Here is a 17,489-nt window from a genome sequence, read left to right as displayed (position 1 = left end):
ATTTTTTTTGTTTTCAGCAAAAAGTCAGTAAAGGTTTCCACTCACTAACAAAGGTAGTTATTGTCTTTTCCCCAATCAAACAAGTCAGTTTTGCCATCTCTGCAAATTCTACTACCTTAACCAACCATTCCTCCATTGTATGTACTTCAGAGACTTTCAAATATCAATTTAAAAAAAAAAACATGAGGGGAGATCTGTATTGTATTGCCAGATCTGCAATGGTTGCAAATTATCTGCTGGTATTTAACTTTAAAGATCCAAAGTGGGATTTGATTTTCTGCAAAATCTCCTCCTGGCAGGAGAGGCCCTTTTGAAGAACCAGAAACTTGATTACTATATATAAATGAAAACTCCTTGATTATGGAATATGCCATTCATTCTTACTGTATGGTTATATAACTTCAATACTGTGAAAAAAGAATGCAAATGATAATTCTGTTTTGAATTGCTTTATTCTGCTTTATTATCAAATTAAAGTTAAGTGTGAAGCATACTTTTAATAACTACATGAGTTGAGTGCCTCACTTATTTTAAGTGGATTGCCATATTGAATATTTTGTTAAATGTATTCTTTAAAATGACACAGGGATTCTTACACAAAATAATTAGATGTGGTATATAATAATGATGTTCATGTAGCAATTTAAAAATGGTTTATAATTAAAAAGCCTAACACTCTGAATAGTTTGTACTACTTGACCTAAAGCTTCTAGGTTTGAATCAGCTGTCTTTCCTTCTATACTTAAATAGCCCAGTGGTTGGGATGTGATTTCAGAAACATTTGTTTTTAATCTATATACATCTGTATTAACCAAATGATACATATCCTTAACTCAATACCATAAATATGGTATATTAGGTCTTGTTTAAAATTGTTTTTACATTTTTAAATTAAGCTTCTCTAACTTGTTAAACGGAGCACATTCTTTTTAATGTAACGTTTCATTATTGACTTTTAAGCATTTGTATTTGCTCTTAGCTTTTTCATCTAAGCCAACTGGCAACATTTGTTTGTGATTGAAATATACTGACAATCTGGTTTCCAAGGGAGAATTCTGTACATTTTGGAAAACAATATACATAATTGCATGAAATTGTTTTTTTATTTCTCTAAGTAACAGTAAACAATTTCATGCAATTCATTTCAAATATTTTGCAACAAATAAGTCAACTGTTTTATTAATATTATTTCTATTTTGTGACATATTCCATGTAGACCTGTGAGAAAAGCTGGCTGAACATTGTGCCCAGAAGAATGAAGTACTTTTTTCTTCAAGGCACATTCTCCTCAGCATGAGAAAATAAGATAAATTCTTTCAAATAGTCAGGCTAAAAACAGTTTGTTAAGTCAACCAGAATGCCTACCTGCCATCTATCCATCTTGTTTTTTTCTCAAAATATTTCTCTATATGTATCCTTTTTTTGCCTTTTTTTCCTTGAACATTTAATGTAATGTAATTTAAACAAGAGATTAAAATCCACACCCACCCACCGTTCAAAAGATTTTTAGATCACATCCTTTTCAACAACTATTTCATTAATGACCATATTCCATTTGTATTGTAGAAGATACGATGAAACTAATGCTTTATTTAAATATCTTTCATTTAGATGAGAAGCAATTACAGATATTGGCTGAACTTGATATTTATTTCAATCAGTTGGCAGCTGACTTTTGGCACATAGAAAATGAACTCATAATCCAAAGACTTATTGTTCAGCATTGGGAATATACTGTATATATGAGACCCCTAAATATTTAGCATTCTGCATAATTAATACAGACCAATCATAGATGACTGTAATCAACATGGCTTCAGTTTACTGTTATAATGTATGCATGTCTGCAAATGTATATTTTGTATATTTTTGTTTTTCTCCTTTTATAAATTTGTGTTTTTCTCCTTTTTCTTCATTTTTTGTATTTGTGACTAAAAATTGTTTAGGAAACATACACATTATTTCCAGTCTTAAAATAATTCAAAAACTTTCCGCAATATATTCTAATGAGTTATGATTCAATCAGTAACCCTTGACATGTCCATTCAGTCACCATTCCGAGTTATGATGGCACTAAACCAAGGAACCTACAACCCATGTCCAAAATTACAGTCATTGCAGAGCTCCTGCAGTCATGTGTTCAAAATTCAAGCGCTTGGCAGGCTGCCCACACTTAAACTGCAAAGGTACTTCATCTCCCACTACCAGCCTATCTCCCTGATCTCTGCCCTTTGGGCCCTCACCTCCCTGCACTCTGCTGCCCTAGCTGACCTTTGCTATCGTCTTGCTCCATCACTGACTCCCAACAGCAGCTCCAGAGCCATGGGACACAAGAAAGTCCCTTTGCATTGCACTGTTGGACTGGGCGGGGGTTTGGCTTTATTTTGCAACTGAAGCCCAGCCCAGCCCAGGAGTGGATGCCGAGCAGCTTTCTGGTGTGCTGCACTCTAGTGTTGCTTTTGGCTAATTTGGCCAGGCTAAGATGGCCCAGGAGGACGGTACAAAGGGCTTTCTGGTGCATTGTGGCTTTAGTGGTGGTTTTGCTTTTTTTTTTTTTTAAGCTGAGTCCAGCTTGGCTAGACCAGGCATCCCTCGTCAACACTGAGAGTAAGTAAATAGCAAACATCAGCTGGGGTGACAAAAGCACAAGGAGGCACGATTCTTGGAGTGTAGGATAGTGAGATTGAGTGCAACTGGGACTAAGCTAGAGAAGCTGTGGCTTCCCGGGATGTGGCAAGCAGCCCCAGAGTTGTGCAGTTCTCAGACTGCTTGCCATCCTGCAAGGAAAGGGTGCAGAGCAGCCAAGAGGCAGAGTTGGGGGAAGGGGTAATGCAGGTGGTGGTGGGAGTTGGAGACACTTCCTTACCTTACTGAGGTGTGGAGTTGGAAGGGATCAAGCCTGGAATGGCTTGGCTTGGGGTGGATACTCATTTAATCACCCCTATTTCTAGGTTAACCATGGCAACTGGATTGCTGGGATTCTGGTCACTAAGCATAAGCAATATGGTCACGTGGCATTTTACTTTATGACTACATCACTTACTGATGGAAATTCTGGTCCCAACAGTGGTCCTAGGTCAAGGACTACCTGTATATGGAAGCCCGTTATTAAAAATATTATTGCTACTCAAATGCAAAGACCCCATTCTCCATATCATTGTTCCTTAATTGATATGAAAGAGCAAATTATGGTTTACAAAAACTAGGGGAGATGAAATTGAAATACTCAGAGTAAGAAGTAAGAGGAAGTGTATGGTTGTTTTCCAAGTGGCAAACTAGAACTGAATCATAAAGTGAAAAAATTTTGTCTCTCTCTCTGTGTGTTTGTATGAGTGTGTATAAAGGTAAAGGTAAAGGTTCCCCCGCACATGCGTGCTAGTCGTTTCCGACTCTAGGGGCCGGTGCTCATCTCCGTTTCAAAGCCGAAGAGCCAGCGCTTGTCCGAGGACGTCTCCGTGGTCATGTGGCCGGCATGACTAGATGCCAAGGGCGCACGGAACGCTGTTACCTTCCCACCGTAGTGGTCCCTATTTTTCTACTTGCATTTTTACGTGCTTTCGAACTGCTAGGTTGGCAGAAGCTGGGACGAGTAACAGGCGCTCACTCTGCTACGCGGCACTCGGGATTCGACCCGCCAAACTGCCGACTTTCTGATCGACAAGCTCAGCGTCCTAACCCACTGAGCCACCACATCCCTTTTTGAGTGTGTATATGAAGTAACATTTACATTTTATGCATCTTTACTTCAGTAACCAAAGAAAATTAATCAGAAATGAACAAAGGCTAGATAATCACATTTTATAATGTATCAAAGACTAAATTATAATATACATAAAGAAAATGGGCTATGATCTATGAAATGTTGACAGTTCATATAGTAGCCTCAGGAAAGACTTGTTCAAAATGTTAAAGAAACTGAAGATTTCTTTCCATTCACACAAACACACACACACATTTGTCATAATTAAGTTTTGAAATTAATAGTAGCTAGTTGTAGTACAGCAATATAAGTAAATAGCACTTCAAAAAAAAAAGAATTTTATTTGTCTACACTTGTTAGAAGTCTGAGATTAATAAGAGTAATCAAAATGAAAATATAAAAAATCAAATAAAATCATAGGAAAATATATGGGCAACTCTAGTTTTATTCCTGCATTTTAATTTAAAATCACCATCTATGTAAATTAGTATAAAATGTAAATTAGTATAACATTCCATTTTTCAAAATTTCTGGCAACAAGTAGACTTTGAGCATGAGGGTGTCTGAGAAACACGAGATTAACATTAATCTTAAACAATATTCTTTTTATAAAAAAAAAGAATTGTCCAAATCTAAAACCTGCTTTGAATAGCATAGCTTTTTTACTCGATACTATAATATTAGTCATATTTTTATCATATCAATGCACTCAGATAAACAAAACTGTGCTAAATCCACTTCCAAAATGCTCAGTCCCAGAATTTTATTTACAGCTTCAATTTACTGCCCATGCTCTGAATTAAAACTTTTGGAGTTAACAAATATTTTAATAATTTTGGAAGATTCAATTGCTGGAGTTAAGAATGATCCTTCTATATCTTTCTGTATACATCCATTTTTTTAGTGCTAGAACAAATATTGTCAAGTACATCTACAATATGACTCCAAAATGGCAGTCACTGTGTGTAATAGAAAGATCTATTTTTGTAGCATTCAAACAGCTTTTTTTAAAAGTGTAAATATGAAAAATAAACTGCATGTTCATTGCTTCTGTCATTACTGTGAGACCAGTGTTTGAGAAAGTTATACAGGTACCTACTTAGTATAGTCTGCACTGTGAGTAGGGATAGCAAAATAACTTTTTTCAAAATAGAGAAAGTAAGTTTGCCCTGGGCAGTCATGTCAGACTCTAGGAGACGATGCTCATCTCCATTTTTTAGCCAAGGGAGCTAGCATTGTCCGAAGACATTTCCATTGTCATTTGGCAAGCATGACTATATGCAGAGGCGCTTGGAACATTGTTAGCTAATTAAAACCCCTTTGCATAATTATTTGTGACTATTTATGCTTACTATCCAGTTAAACACATATCAAGATACTCATCATCATGCCTTCAATTTTAAAATAAATTAAAAAATGCCATGATTAGCTTCTTTACCAGATTAATCTATCCCTATCCATTAAAATGACTTTTTAATGGATAAGCATATTTGTGTAGGCATATTTGCATTTGCAGCCATATTGTATAATAACTTAAATGTACTTCTGGCAAGACAACTTTCAAAATGATAGAATTCTAGTTTTTTTAAAAAGAAAAGTATACAACTGTGTATATCTGTGCATTACGAATCTATACTGTATTTTATCAGAAGCTATACAGAGGAACAGTTAATATATTTAAGCATGCAATATTTTAAAGTATGGCATCACTTACATAGTATTTCTCCCAGTGTGTTTGCTAAGTAGGAAAAACATCCTTTCTTAAAATGAATGTAAGCATAACAAATCTAACAAAGCATAATTTATACATCTATAGATTCTTAACCACAAACCACTCAAAAATAAATAACTGAAAACTTTTATATTGGTAATGAGGTAACAGAAGTTTTTGGTTTAATTGTCCTCTTGGAAAAGGTATTTCAAATAGTTTACAGTGAAGCATTAATATTTAGATGTTGTGAAATTATAGAGCTTTAAGAGGTCACTTGTGTATATTTAAAATATAAGTGCATTTAAATTTGTTTAAATTTGCTGTAGAGGGATGTCTTCAATTTATTACAGCAGCTTTTGAAGTTGTACAAAAGTAGATTATGAGCCGTTTCTAATATTTCATATTATGCTGTTTTCTTTAAAAGTAATCTCTGGCTATTGGATTTTGTAATGGTCTATTTCTATATCACAAAATTTTGCTCCATTAAATATGATTAATTTATTAAAATAGAATTAATTAACTTAAGATAAGGTAGTCTTCAACTTATGACCAGGTGTTTATCGACCATTCAAAATTATGATGGACCTCCCTAGAGCTACTTATGACCTGTTTTCAAAGTTATGATGGTTGCACACACACACACACACAGCCGGTCACATTAGTACATTTTGAATGCATGGCAACTTACTGCACTGACTTACAACTGCAAATCTGGGCTCTATTCAATTCATAAGTCAAGGACTACCTGTGCAGTGAATGCCTATTTCCTACACTAAAATAAACAGTTACACATTTATTGAATATAATAATAATATGGAATACCCCAAGATTGCAAATATTCTCAAAAGTTTAAGTGTGACAAAAAATAGCACCAATAGCTCAGATCAACTTCCTAATCTACCTTCAAATGTGTTGGCTATATCTTCCATAAACTTCTGGTTAAGAATAATGGCAGTTATACTTCTAACATATTTGTTGGACACGCAATTAAGGAATGTTACTGATGGATTTGATGCATTTTTTTAACTAATTACTCTTTGGATCAAATATTATTATAAGGCGAAACTGGCAGGAGACAAGTAACTACCACTATGTCAGCAAGACTAACTTTTACTGTATTTCTCAAAACTATCTTTTCTACCTTCTTGCTTCTGCTGTTAGGTTCTTCCTGCAAGCTAAGAAAATTTTGCCAGTGGATAGATTCCTCTAATTCAATTTTTCCAAACCTGGTTCCTTCTAGGTGTCCTGGGCACATTTTCCATCAGTCCCATACAGCAGCAGTTCCCAACTTTTCTGGCTTTGCGGACCAATGGGGGGGGGAGGGAGGGAATGGTTCTGTGCATGCAGAGTGCAAGTGTGTGCACTTCCATCTGCGCAAGGCATGGGCACGCATGCTGCCTGAGCAAATGTAGCTGTGCGCGTATGCTCACTGCTCACCTGCTGCTCATGTATGTGGAGTGGCTTGCTTGCTGCTTCCGCAGCCCTGTACCGAATCGGCTGTGGCCTGACAGTACCATACAGTATATAAATTTAATTGGTCAAATGAGATGATGGGAGCTGTATTCCAATATATAAATATTTTGTCTGTGTAGCTTTCTCCCTCCTAAAATATTGGATCTTTGATAGATTATAATATTTCCTTTAGCCTGCCGACACAATATACTTCACATTTATATGGCAGTTTTACTGTTATTATTCATGCAAAAAGGTATGTTTTCCCAAGCCACTTGGTAGTAGATATCTAAACTTGTATTGGGTAGAGCTCTTATTAGCCCTTTTTCTAATACGTCAACTTCCCTCCGCCCAGTACGCTCCCACAGAGAGGGCCTCCTCAGGGTGCCACCGGTCAAAGAATGCCGACTGGTGGCCCCCAGGGGGAGAGCGTTCTCTGTGGGTGCACCGGATTTATGGAACCATCTTCCGATTGAGCTCCGGATGGCGCCCGATCTCCGCTCCTTCCGGCGCGATCTTAAAACCCATCTCTTTAAACAAGCTGGCCTGGCCTGATGGGACGGGGTGGGATTTTTATAAATGACTTTAATTTTAAATTTGTATTAATTTATGGGCATTGTTTAATCATGTTTTAATAATTTTAATTTTTGTATCTAATTTTTATGTATTGTCCTGTTCACCGCCCTGAGTCCCTAGGGAGAAGGGCGGTATACAAATTAAATAAATAAATAAATAAATAAATAAATAAATAAATAAATAATACCACTATGTTTGTATATGTGTACTTGTGTGTGTACATATGCACACATGTGCTTAAGTTAATCACAATACATTTCATTAATGTGTTCTGTGTACCATAAGTCACGGTCCATAAGTTAATCACAGTACATTTTATTAATATTTTTCCAGAAAAATATTGTTGTATTTAGGAATACTCAAAGGTCATCAAATAAGCAAGGAAGTGTTTAGAAGAAAACGGCAACCAATTAGAACATTTAATATAATTTATATAATAAATTATGGGGATCTAACTTTTGGTATATCCTGTATATGTGTGTTCTTTTCATGATGGAATCTATATCCTAAAACTAAGTCCCACTAAATTGGACCTCTTTCTTAATATTCCTTATTACTTCCAATATTCCTTATTATTTCCAATATCCTAGAAACTATGCAAATTATTTAATTAAAATGTATATACATGCCTTTAAACAAATTTGGTACTTTAAATGGGTTATGACTAGAGTGTACCACCACATTTCCAAGAAAATTATTTGCATTTTTTTCTATTTTTCTTTTGCTTTTTCATGGAGAATCTGGTTTGTTGATCAAAATAATTTTAACAGTACTAGTTAGCATTTGCAGTATATGATCACATTAAATATTCAGCTTTTTCACTGGATGCATTCACTATTTTGGTTTGTCTTATTATTATTCCTCAATTTTAGCTCTGGCTCTTTAATCAATCTGAGCTTATTTTTAATATTAAAAATCCTGTCATATCATCGAATCTTTTCACCAGATCTTTTTATGAAACCATCAGAATTCATTGTCCAGATTTAAAAAAAAAATCATTTCAAGTATCTTGTGTAGATGTGTTTGTTAGTTCCTGAAATATTATTCAAGCCTTATTCCACAGCCTAAACATTATTATTAGTTTTCACATTTTTGGCTATTATGCAATATTTAATGAATTGATGTAATGAATATGAAATAGCAACAATACAGTAGGTGGATAGAACTACTCCTTTGTTCCGTTATCTTTGTTGTAAAATTGGTGTGTGTGATCTAACAGCACAGGCAGAAACAATTTCCCAGAAAGCAGTAACATCCAGCCATGAGCAGGCAGTTAATTTTGAGACTGAGAAGAAAGCAAGTAATTCATTACCTCACATGAAGAAGATTGAGTGCGATAACTGGGCACAATCTTGAAGGTGATGCTGCCTCTCATTTCTCTCTGGTGAAAGTAAAGTATTTGTTGTTTTGCAAAACTCAAAATAATTAAATGGAGCACTCAAAACCATCTAATATTTTAACAAAATCATAAAGCCTATGGGTTTATTTCCAAAATTTAGTCACCATATATCAACAGGGATCCAAATACACTTCAAAAAAAAGTTCTGTATGAACCAAGCAGAAGTACTTGTATAATAAGGTTAGTATTTTAGAACATATCATATTTGGTAGTAGCAAGCTGGTTTTTTGTCTTTGAAGTTTTATCATGTTCCCTCTAATTTGTAGATACTTCAGCAACAAATACATTTAGCATTTTTAAATATAGTTGTTAACTACATGACACATTAAACATACTATATATGTCATTTGCTAAAGTACAAGATTAATAAAGAAATGGCATAAATAGTAAACTAAAATTTCCAACAAATTACCTTTTTTAAGTAGAAACAAAACTACTGATGACTATTTTTTAAAATTCACATAGCCATTCAACAAAACTTGCTGAAAGCAATCCATTATTCCTTTTGTGAAAAAAAGTCAAATCAATCTGGATTCTAAGAATGTGATTATTTTATGAACAAATAAATGCATGTAGGAAAAACATAACAAGGATAATTAAGTCAGACGAAAATGAAGCTGCTTAACAAAATGCTCTGAAAATATCTCCTTCCTGTCCTTGGTATTTCAATGTGGAGTATGTTCTAGAATGTTATAAATGAAAATAGAACTCTTGTACTCAGCAAAACGTAAAGACTAAGCTATGTAAAAAATAAACTCAACAAATATTAACCCAGATTCTAATTAAATAGTAAAGTGTTATTAAATATTTGTCAAACTTTACTCCGTAGTTAATGAACACTGACTGACTCTAATGACACAATCAGTTATTATTTTTATTTCTGCTTTCAAGATATTATTTGGAGTTCATGCCAATTTAAAACAAGAGACAGGACCTGGTTCCTGGTTTATATATATAAAAAAAGACATACAAAGGAAGAAGAGTTGGAACAAAAAAGAGAAAAGCAGCATCAATTTTACAGAATGTTTCTTTACATAGGCTTAAATTTAGTTTAATTTGGACTAATATTCTGTTAGTATTGCTTTTATAATTTTCTGGCTGCTGATGGAATAAGAATGTGCTAAACATTAACTCCTTTTGGGGAAAATCTGGGCATATTGTTCACAGCCAAACACAGTAACAGGTTCAAAGGAAATATTAAGGTTGTTTTTACCAAATTCCATGTTATTGAAGTTGATCCTGCTGGTGAGAACATGGGGCTACCCTTGAAGAGTATCCAAAGTTTCAACTAGTACAGAACGCAGGAATGTGGGCAATTTTGTGCAAATGAGCAGCATTTTATACCTCTGCTCTATGAGCTGTATTGGTTGTCACTTTACTAATTTAAGGTTCTAGTTTTAAACTTTAAAGCCTTTCATGGAATGGGACTGGGCTATTTGAGGGACAGCCTCTTCCCAATTATTTTAGCCTGCTGTGGGTACAAAAAGTTAAGGATCTGGCGGGTCTCAAGAAACAAGATTTCTTTGCCATGATGCTCACTTTATGGAACATTCCCCCCCCCCAATTGTTATTACCTCCACCCATTTGATATTATGGAAGGCCCTCAAGACCAGGCTATGTCATTAGGCCTGGTAGTTCCAGAGAACTGGAGATATCTTAGGTGGTTCCACTGATGAGGTGCCATTTTTATCTCCTCTTTGCCAAGGAGATTATGTATTTGTTTTTATGTAATTTATTTCTTAATGTAGGTTTTTTACATTTTTTAATATAAGTCATTTTTATATTTATGGTTTTACCCAATTGTGTGATTTTCATTAGAAAAGTGGTAATACAAATTTGATAAATACATCAGCCAAAATCAGACTATGGGATAAAACTATGAACTAGTGACAGATTACTGCTAATGAGTCACACATCTCTAGAACACTGGTTTATCTTTTAATATAAATACTGCCAACATCAGGTTCATGTTGCTGATATTATTTTTCAGAGGTATAAAATGGAGTCTTTAAAAAAGTTCTTAATTTTTAACTCAGCATGAATATAATACAAACCATATTCATACATGGTCCATCTTGTTCTATTTTAAAAGTTAAATAAAACGAAAAAGAAGAAGAGTACCAAAGCTACAGTTTTTACTATTTGGGAAAAGTTTTGCAGAAAAACAAGCAATCTGAAAAAACAAGTTTCATTATTAATTAATGCTAGAGGGTATGCATAGCTGTATTTTGAGTAATATTTTGAATTGCAGTGTTTTAGAGTTTCTTATTAACTCATATTAAAAATAAAATGACTCAGATAAAAACTTTTTACATGCTTACAAGCATTTTTTGAAGTTGTTCCACTGTTTGATTTGCCACACTAATTCCATTTATTTCCCGAATTTCATCTCCTACATGAAGTGTACCTACAGAAATAGTAAAACAAAATGCATTGAATCACAAAGTATTCTATTATTATTCTACATATCATTTTATATGCATAATTAGATATTGTAAGCAATCTGAATTTCCTCAAACTATGTGGATAAAAAATCTTGCCAACTTAAAAAATTACTAGAAGTCTAGCTACATAATCACGAACATTTTCTGCTACATTCGATAGGAATACTCCCACTTACTTTTGAATAAAATTGTAGCTCTAATAAATGGAATCCACTCTTAACATGGAAAAGCAAGTACAGCAAATAGAGATAAGGTCTCTTATTTACAATTTTATCATCTTTTGCAGACAAATACTATTTTCCAAAATGGCTCATATTTACTCAGCCATTGTGTGTGTGTTTGTGTGTGTGTGTGTGTGTGTGTGTGTGTGTGTGTAATATCTTGATACTATCAGAAAAAATGGTAACATTTAACAGGTTTTTATTTCTTTTAAACTTTGACGAACACCTATTGTTGGTAATAACTGATATTTCCTAATAACTGATAGGTATTAGGAAAAAGGCAAATAAGTTTCTTATCTAGGCAATAATGGCAAAGAATTGGTGAATCATGGACAAGATATACTGAGAATAAAGCAAAAAAGAGAATACAGACTCTATAAGATAGTGTTAATAAATGAAGGGACAGGAAGAAAGATGGGTGGTTTCTTTCTGAAGAAATTTAACTCAGGAATACCTACTCATATTATAAAAATGTTTTGAGATCTTGTTAAGAGACATTTATTTCCTCTTTTTAAAAGTAAGAATTGAAAGTGTATGGTTTAAAAAGAAGTAAAGCACTGAAAATATAATTAGCGAAGTATAATATAAGCCTAGGTCTTATATTAATTTTTGGTCCAAAATCTGCATTAGGGTTTATTTTCAGGTGATGTCTTATTTTTTAATGTATAACAGATATGTGAAACACAGGGCCCATGGGCTGGTAGGACCCATAACTGGCCTGAGGGGTTGCCCCAGAGATAGGTGGCAGGTGGGTGCCCCCCAGCACACGCACAGGAAATGGTGAGTGCTTGGGGGCTATGTCCGGCAGCAGCCCACAGCCTGCCGGCCCCTTGGGCCGCACCCTCTGGAGCTGTGCAGCCCACACAGCACAGGTGAGTCTGAGTGCTGTGACCACTGGGCCAGCCCTCCAAGCAGCAGGCAGAGGGAGAGGCATGGGGGAGGCATACGATCCTGCCCACCAGATGCACCATGCAGCCACCCAGTGTTGTGATTCTTCACCAGCCCGTGGATCTGGCAGCTGAGTCTGAGGACTCAGAGGAGGGGACTGGAGTGTTATCAGAGGGAGGCTCTGAGGAGGTACAAGATTTACAATCTGACGAAGAGCCTGGCCCCTCTACTCGTGATCAGGTTGAGACACAACTGTGCTGGGAAGCTGAGGGGGATAGTGATGACTCACAGCTGGGTGACATTCAGGATGCTCATAAACGCTGACAGGCAAAAAAGAGCAGGACAAAGGAATGCAATGGGGCAGCTCCAGAGGCAAAGGAGCAGGCATTAGGAAAGCCATGCCTTGGATGCATAATACAAGGGGAGGTATGGGAGGTGCTGGTTGCCGAAGGCAATCATTCGGGTTAAGAATCAAGTTGCAATGAACTGTTTTTTCTCAAGTCTGTGAGTAATAAAAGGGGTTTGGGTTTCTGCCTGCTTGATTTGAAGAGAGGTTTTCTCCTTGTGAACTTAACAAGGAGCTCAAGTAGGCTGGGACAGAACACCCGCCCACTCCATCCCACCATCTGTCTTTGTTTGCCTGAGCCCACGATGGGACAGATGGCCATGTGGCGTGTCTGGCAGGCTGGATCCTGCGCCTAACCCCCATGGCTCTGCCTCTTGTTTGGAGGGCCAGCCTGGCAGTCGCAGCACTCAGAATCACCTGTGCTGTGCGGGCTGCGCAACCCCAGAATGCACCGGTCAAGGGGACAGTGGGCTGTGGATGCTGCTGGACACTGTTGGCCCTCATGTGCTCACTGCCTCTTGTGTGTGTGCTGGGGGACGCCTGGCTGAGTTGGTATGGGTTGGAGTACTGGGGGCTGGTCCCTTGCCATCTCCGGGGAGGCCCTGCAGGCCAGTGGAAGAATTTAATGTACATGAAGACCAACACCAGTTAAAGAACTGGCATCTGTGATTTCACATTTTTGTCATAATAATAATAATAATAATAATAATAATAATAATAATAATAATAATAATAATAATAATAATAATGATGATGTTAATGTTAATGCTGCAAATAATTATTATACAGACAGCCACTGAGCTTTTTCAATTGTGGAAATTGATGCATCAGTAATCTCTTGATTACTTCTGGTAATATATGTTCCTCAAAAGCATAATTTAATTGAGGATATTCCAAATGTATAACAGTTGATGTTCAAAATTTCTTATCTTCCATCTTTTCTGCAAACTTGGTAATCATCAAATCATTAACTAAAGATTGGATTTTAACAAATACACTCTAATAGTGGATAGCATCATTTCATCTCTAATATTCTATCTTTTTAAAGTTGTCCCTTCAAATACTTGAGCAGAATTGTTCCAAGTTGCCCAGAAAATAAGTTCAGAAGCAAATGAATTTAATTTACAAGGAAGTAGATTTTAGTAGTTGAACTTTCAAAATTAATGCTTAATGAAAAAGTTGTTCAGCAATGGAAGAGGCCTCAATTAAAATACATAGAATAATTGATCTCAACAAACCAAACAGAGATTTTTAAGGCAAAATCTTGTCACATAATATTTTGTTTATTTATTTTAGCAGGTCTACTCAGTGTTCATATCTTCATTCAGTCTTGGTCACTATTCTGGAGTTAAAAAAACACTGGCTTTGATGATATAAGGTTCCCATGTGTACTCTCATAATAAACCCATACATTTCTTGGAAAATTAATTATTTATACCCTAAATGCCAGGTAATCGATATACTTTAGATGATATTGAGTATCTGTTCATTATAGCAAAACATTTGATTTTCTTTGCTTGTTGAACCATTGATACGTGACCTGAGTAATAACAAGACTCAGTGATTTAAAATATTATATTATAGGCAATTTATGATTTTTGACACTAAATATTCAAATGTCATTTAGATTCCATGTCTGAAAATTTGGATAGTATTATATAAAATTTGTGTTGTTCATTAACTTTTATATTTACATTACCTTGCCTGTGAATCATTCCACCATGCATAATTCTTGCTACAATGCAATGGTTCAATTCATTCATTTTTAAAGTGATTCCCTAGTAAAAGAAATAAAGTAATTTAGATAGTCACAATAAGATTGTTCAAGCATTGATCTAGTTTAAGCATTTTAACATTTGACCATGCAGTAATCAGATCTAACCTGTCTCAATTTACCACTATACCTATTAACATTTTATCTCAACTCACAAATCATATGCCCAGAAATTATTTGCATACTTCTTTTATCATACCTCAAAGAAATACTTTAACTTTTTGCTCTTTAATAAATAACATTGTGAACTGTGGTACAGATATATTTTAAAAAGCTGTAAGTGCTTCCAGAGAAGTTATCCAAACAGTAAGTGGCCTATGAATAAGAACATACATCTTCTTTTGAGAATGTGCAAGACAGAAAAATTTCCATTCTGTTGATGGAGGAAATACTATTTAGGAGGAGGCGATATCTGGATATAATACACAGGATACTGAGAAGAAAACCTTTCAATTTCAAAATTAAAATTATTTATTCATATAATTTGTATATTATTTCAACCTAATTGAATCAACCTTTTCTGAGATAATCTATATTTATTTATATTAAAAGCTTTTTTGGTACAAGCTTTTCTCTGGATATTAAGATTTTACTTCCACCATTTTTAAAGTTAATGTTCCTTTCATTTGCCCAAGATAAATTTATAGTTTTACAAAAGTTAATTCATAAACTTGATATATGACTGGCTATATCTTACATGCTTATAAAATTAAATAACAAAATTTATCTATTTACCATTGGTTCATCTGTATTTTTTTGGAACTGAACCAATCGCACTCTTGTGACATTCTCCATGTCCATGTCTCCATTGATGCTTTCTGGAGAATCTCCATTTAAATACGGAGATGTGGGAGGTGGAGTAACTCTTAATGCTTCATCACTGTAAACTTCATGTGCCACTACATCATGAGTTTGGAGTAAGGCCTACACAAAGATATAATTTTCATTTTTGTTATCTTTTGGTCTTAATTAAAGCATAAATTAAAACATCAAGCTATTCAGCTGTAGTTCAACCCAAACAGCATGTGTTATATCACTTTCAGTTTTCTTAATAGTATTGACAGTATACTAATATCTCAATTATACATGTGACAGGCATTTCCATATACTACTTATTCATGCAATCCTACTCAAGATGCACAGAAAGGAAGTGTCCTTGAACAAAAAAAATTGCTGATTCTCTGGAAGTCCTTTATTTTAATGAGTTTCATCGTGTGTTAAAAAGGTCTCCAGAAATATGCAAGAGAATCCTATCTTCCAAATGGATTCGCCTATTTTCAGAGCATTCTTTGCTTCTGAAATGTAACAGTTCAAAAGGAAAGTATGCTCTTCAGTGTCTAAAATCAAAACGTCCACTATGCAGAAGCTAGCATGTTCATATTTATGTATGATAAAATTTCATCAAATATATTTTCAGTACCAAATTCAATTAAAATTTTAGTATTTTCAATACTTACAGTATTCATTTTACTATTTATATTAATGTTTCAGGAGTTAATGTAAATTCTAATTCTGGATTGCAAAATTGTAAAAAATTTTCATGCCATGTGTAGTCATGTAAACAAAATTCTCTCTTCATTTATGATTCTTCAGAAATATTTACAGTCAAAATTGTGGATTTATTATATGTTGTTCATTTAGTAAAATTAGCACATACAAACTGACAATGATTCAGAATCAATACAAAAAGGACCTGATTTCCTGTCTGTGAAGGAAGACTAAGCAAACTTCATTTTCTACAATTAAAGTTGAGCATATTGACAAAATAGAATAAAACTCTCAGACAAGAAGTCATATTCCTCTTGTTAGACAAAGTATCAGAAGGTGAGTTCACTGAGTAAGAGTAGGCTGTCTTGAAAGGACTGACAAACAACTGTAGGGTAAAATAATTTAAGTAAGAATTGGCAGTACTATATAATGGAATACTATATTAAACTGAAATCATTAAAGGATAAACTATCACTATGATATTCTTAATTAAGATTTTATTTCTAACAAAATTTTGAATCCATAATTGAATGACAGGTTGAGCCATCTAAAATATCTGTGGAAATTCCAGTAAAAGAGAGGCCTGACTAATGTCAATATTATCTTTTTTGATTTAAACACTTATTTTTCAAAGTTTATAAAATTACAGCATTTTTGTTTTACCATAATGTCATATTTGATTTACATATTACTTTATTGTTATAGGAAACTAAAGGATGCATATAAATATTTTAAATAATTTTAAAAACCTATAATATTTGTTATGCATTTTTCTATACCCATAATTAATATATTGCTATTTCTATCCATCATCCACTGGAATTAATGGGAAATATCCATGCCAAAGATATTAGCTTCCTTAAGTCCAGTTTGGTGTTGAACATTGGGACAGAAATAATTTAAATATATGAACGTTCAAAATTCATTCACTGAAATTCAATGAAAGGTTGTATACATTTCTGAGTAATTATCTACCCCTTCCCCAATTCTTATTACTTTCAGTTAATAACTTCTTTCGTGAATCTATTTTCCATGGGAAATATTTTAAAAATGCTATCATAACAATTAGTTACCATGAAATGAGGTTGAGTTAAAATACGTTTAAGTTCTTTTGCATCACTATTTTCTGGGTAACATGAAATTTCTTCCAATACCTGTCAAGCATAAGAGTAGATATATGAATACAGTTCGGTAACAAATAAAACTCATATTTTTGAGTCATGAATTACAAAGAAAAAAGTCTGAAAGAAGGGACTTATTTTCACTTCCTATATCGGCTTATACTGTAAGGAAGACTTTAATAAGACTTTAATAAGCTAATTAAAAACAAAGCTACATCCATAGAAATAAATACGGTATAGTATATATAAACCAAAAATAGGGTATCCAAGTTGAGGCAGTTGCAATTTCATTCAATGATGATTGCAAATGAGAGGTGAGTACAGGGCAGTGATACATGGTAAATAAAAAAAAATCTACAAGTAGGTAGC

At 34.3% G+C, this 17,489-nt stretch overlaps 1 protein-coding gene across 4 annotated transcripts in view; it reads right to left on the bottom strand.

The window, feature by feature from the left end:
* Window positions 1–17,489, bottom strand: part of CASK (calcium/calmodulin dependent serine protein kinase) — a 167,406-nt gene that overhangs the window by 30,706 nt on the left and 119,211 nt on the right. For all 4 annotated transcript variants that reach the window (XM_083362651.1, XM_083362652.1, XM_083362653.1 and 1 more), the window contains exons 13-17: window positions 17,073–17,153; window positions 15,247–15,435; window positions 14,437–14,515; window positions 11,160–11,245; window positions 8,752–8,820 (exon numbers count right to left, since the gene is read on the bottom strand). In XM_083362651.1, coding sequence (XP_083218777.1) covers window positions 8,752–8,820; window positions 11,160–11,245; window positions 14,437–14,515; window positions 15,247–15,435; window positions 17,073–17,153 — 504 coding nt within the window. The remainder of the gene's footprint in view (window positions 1–8,751; window positions 8,821–11,159; window positions 11,246–14,436; window positions 14,516–15,246; window positions 15,436–17,072; window positions 17,154–17,489) is intronic.

Source organism: Vipera ursinii (assembly GCF_947247035.1).
Source record: "Vipera ursinii genome assembly, chromosome: 4".
NCBI lineage: Eukaryota > Metazoa > Chordata > Lepidosauria > Squamata > Viperidae > Vipera > Vipera ursinii.
The sequence above is the reverse complement of the archived record's forward strand: the minus strand, read 5'-3'. Positions and strand labels throughout refer to the sequence as shown.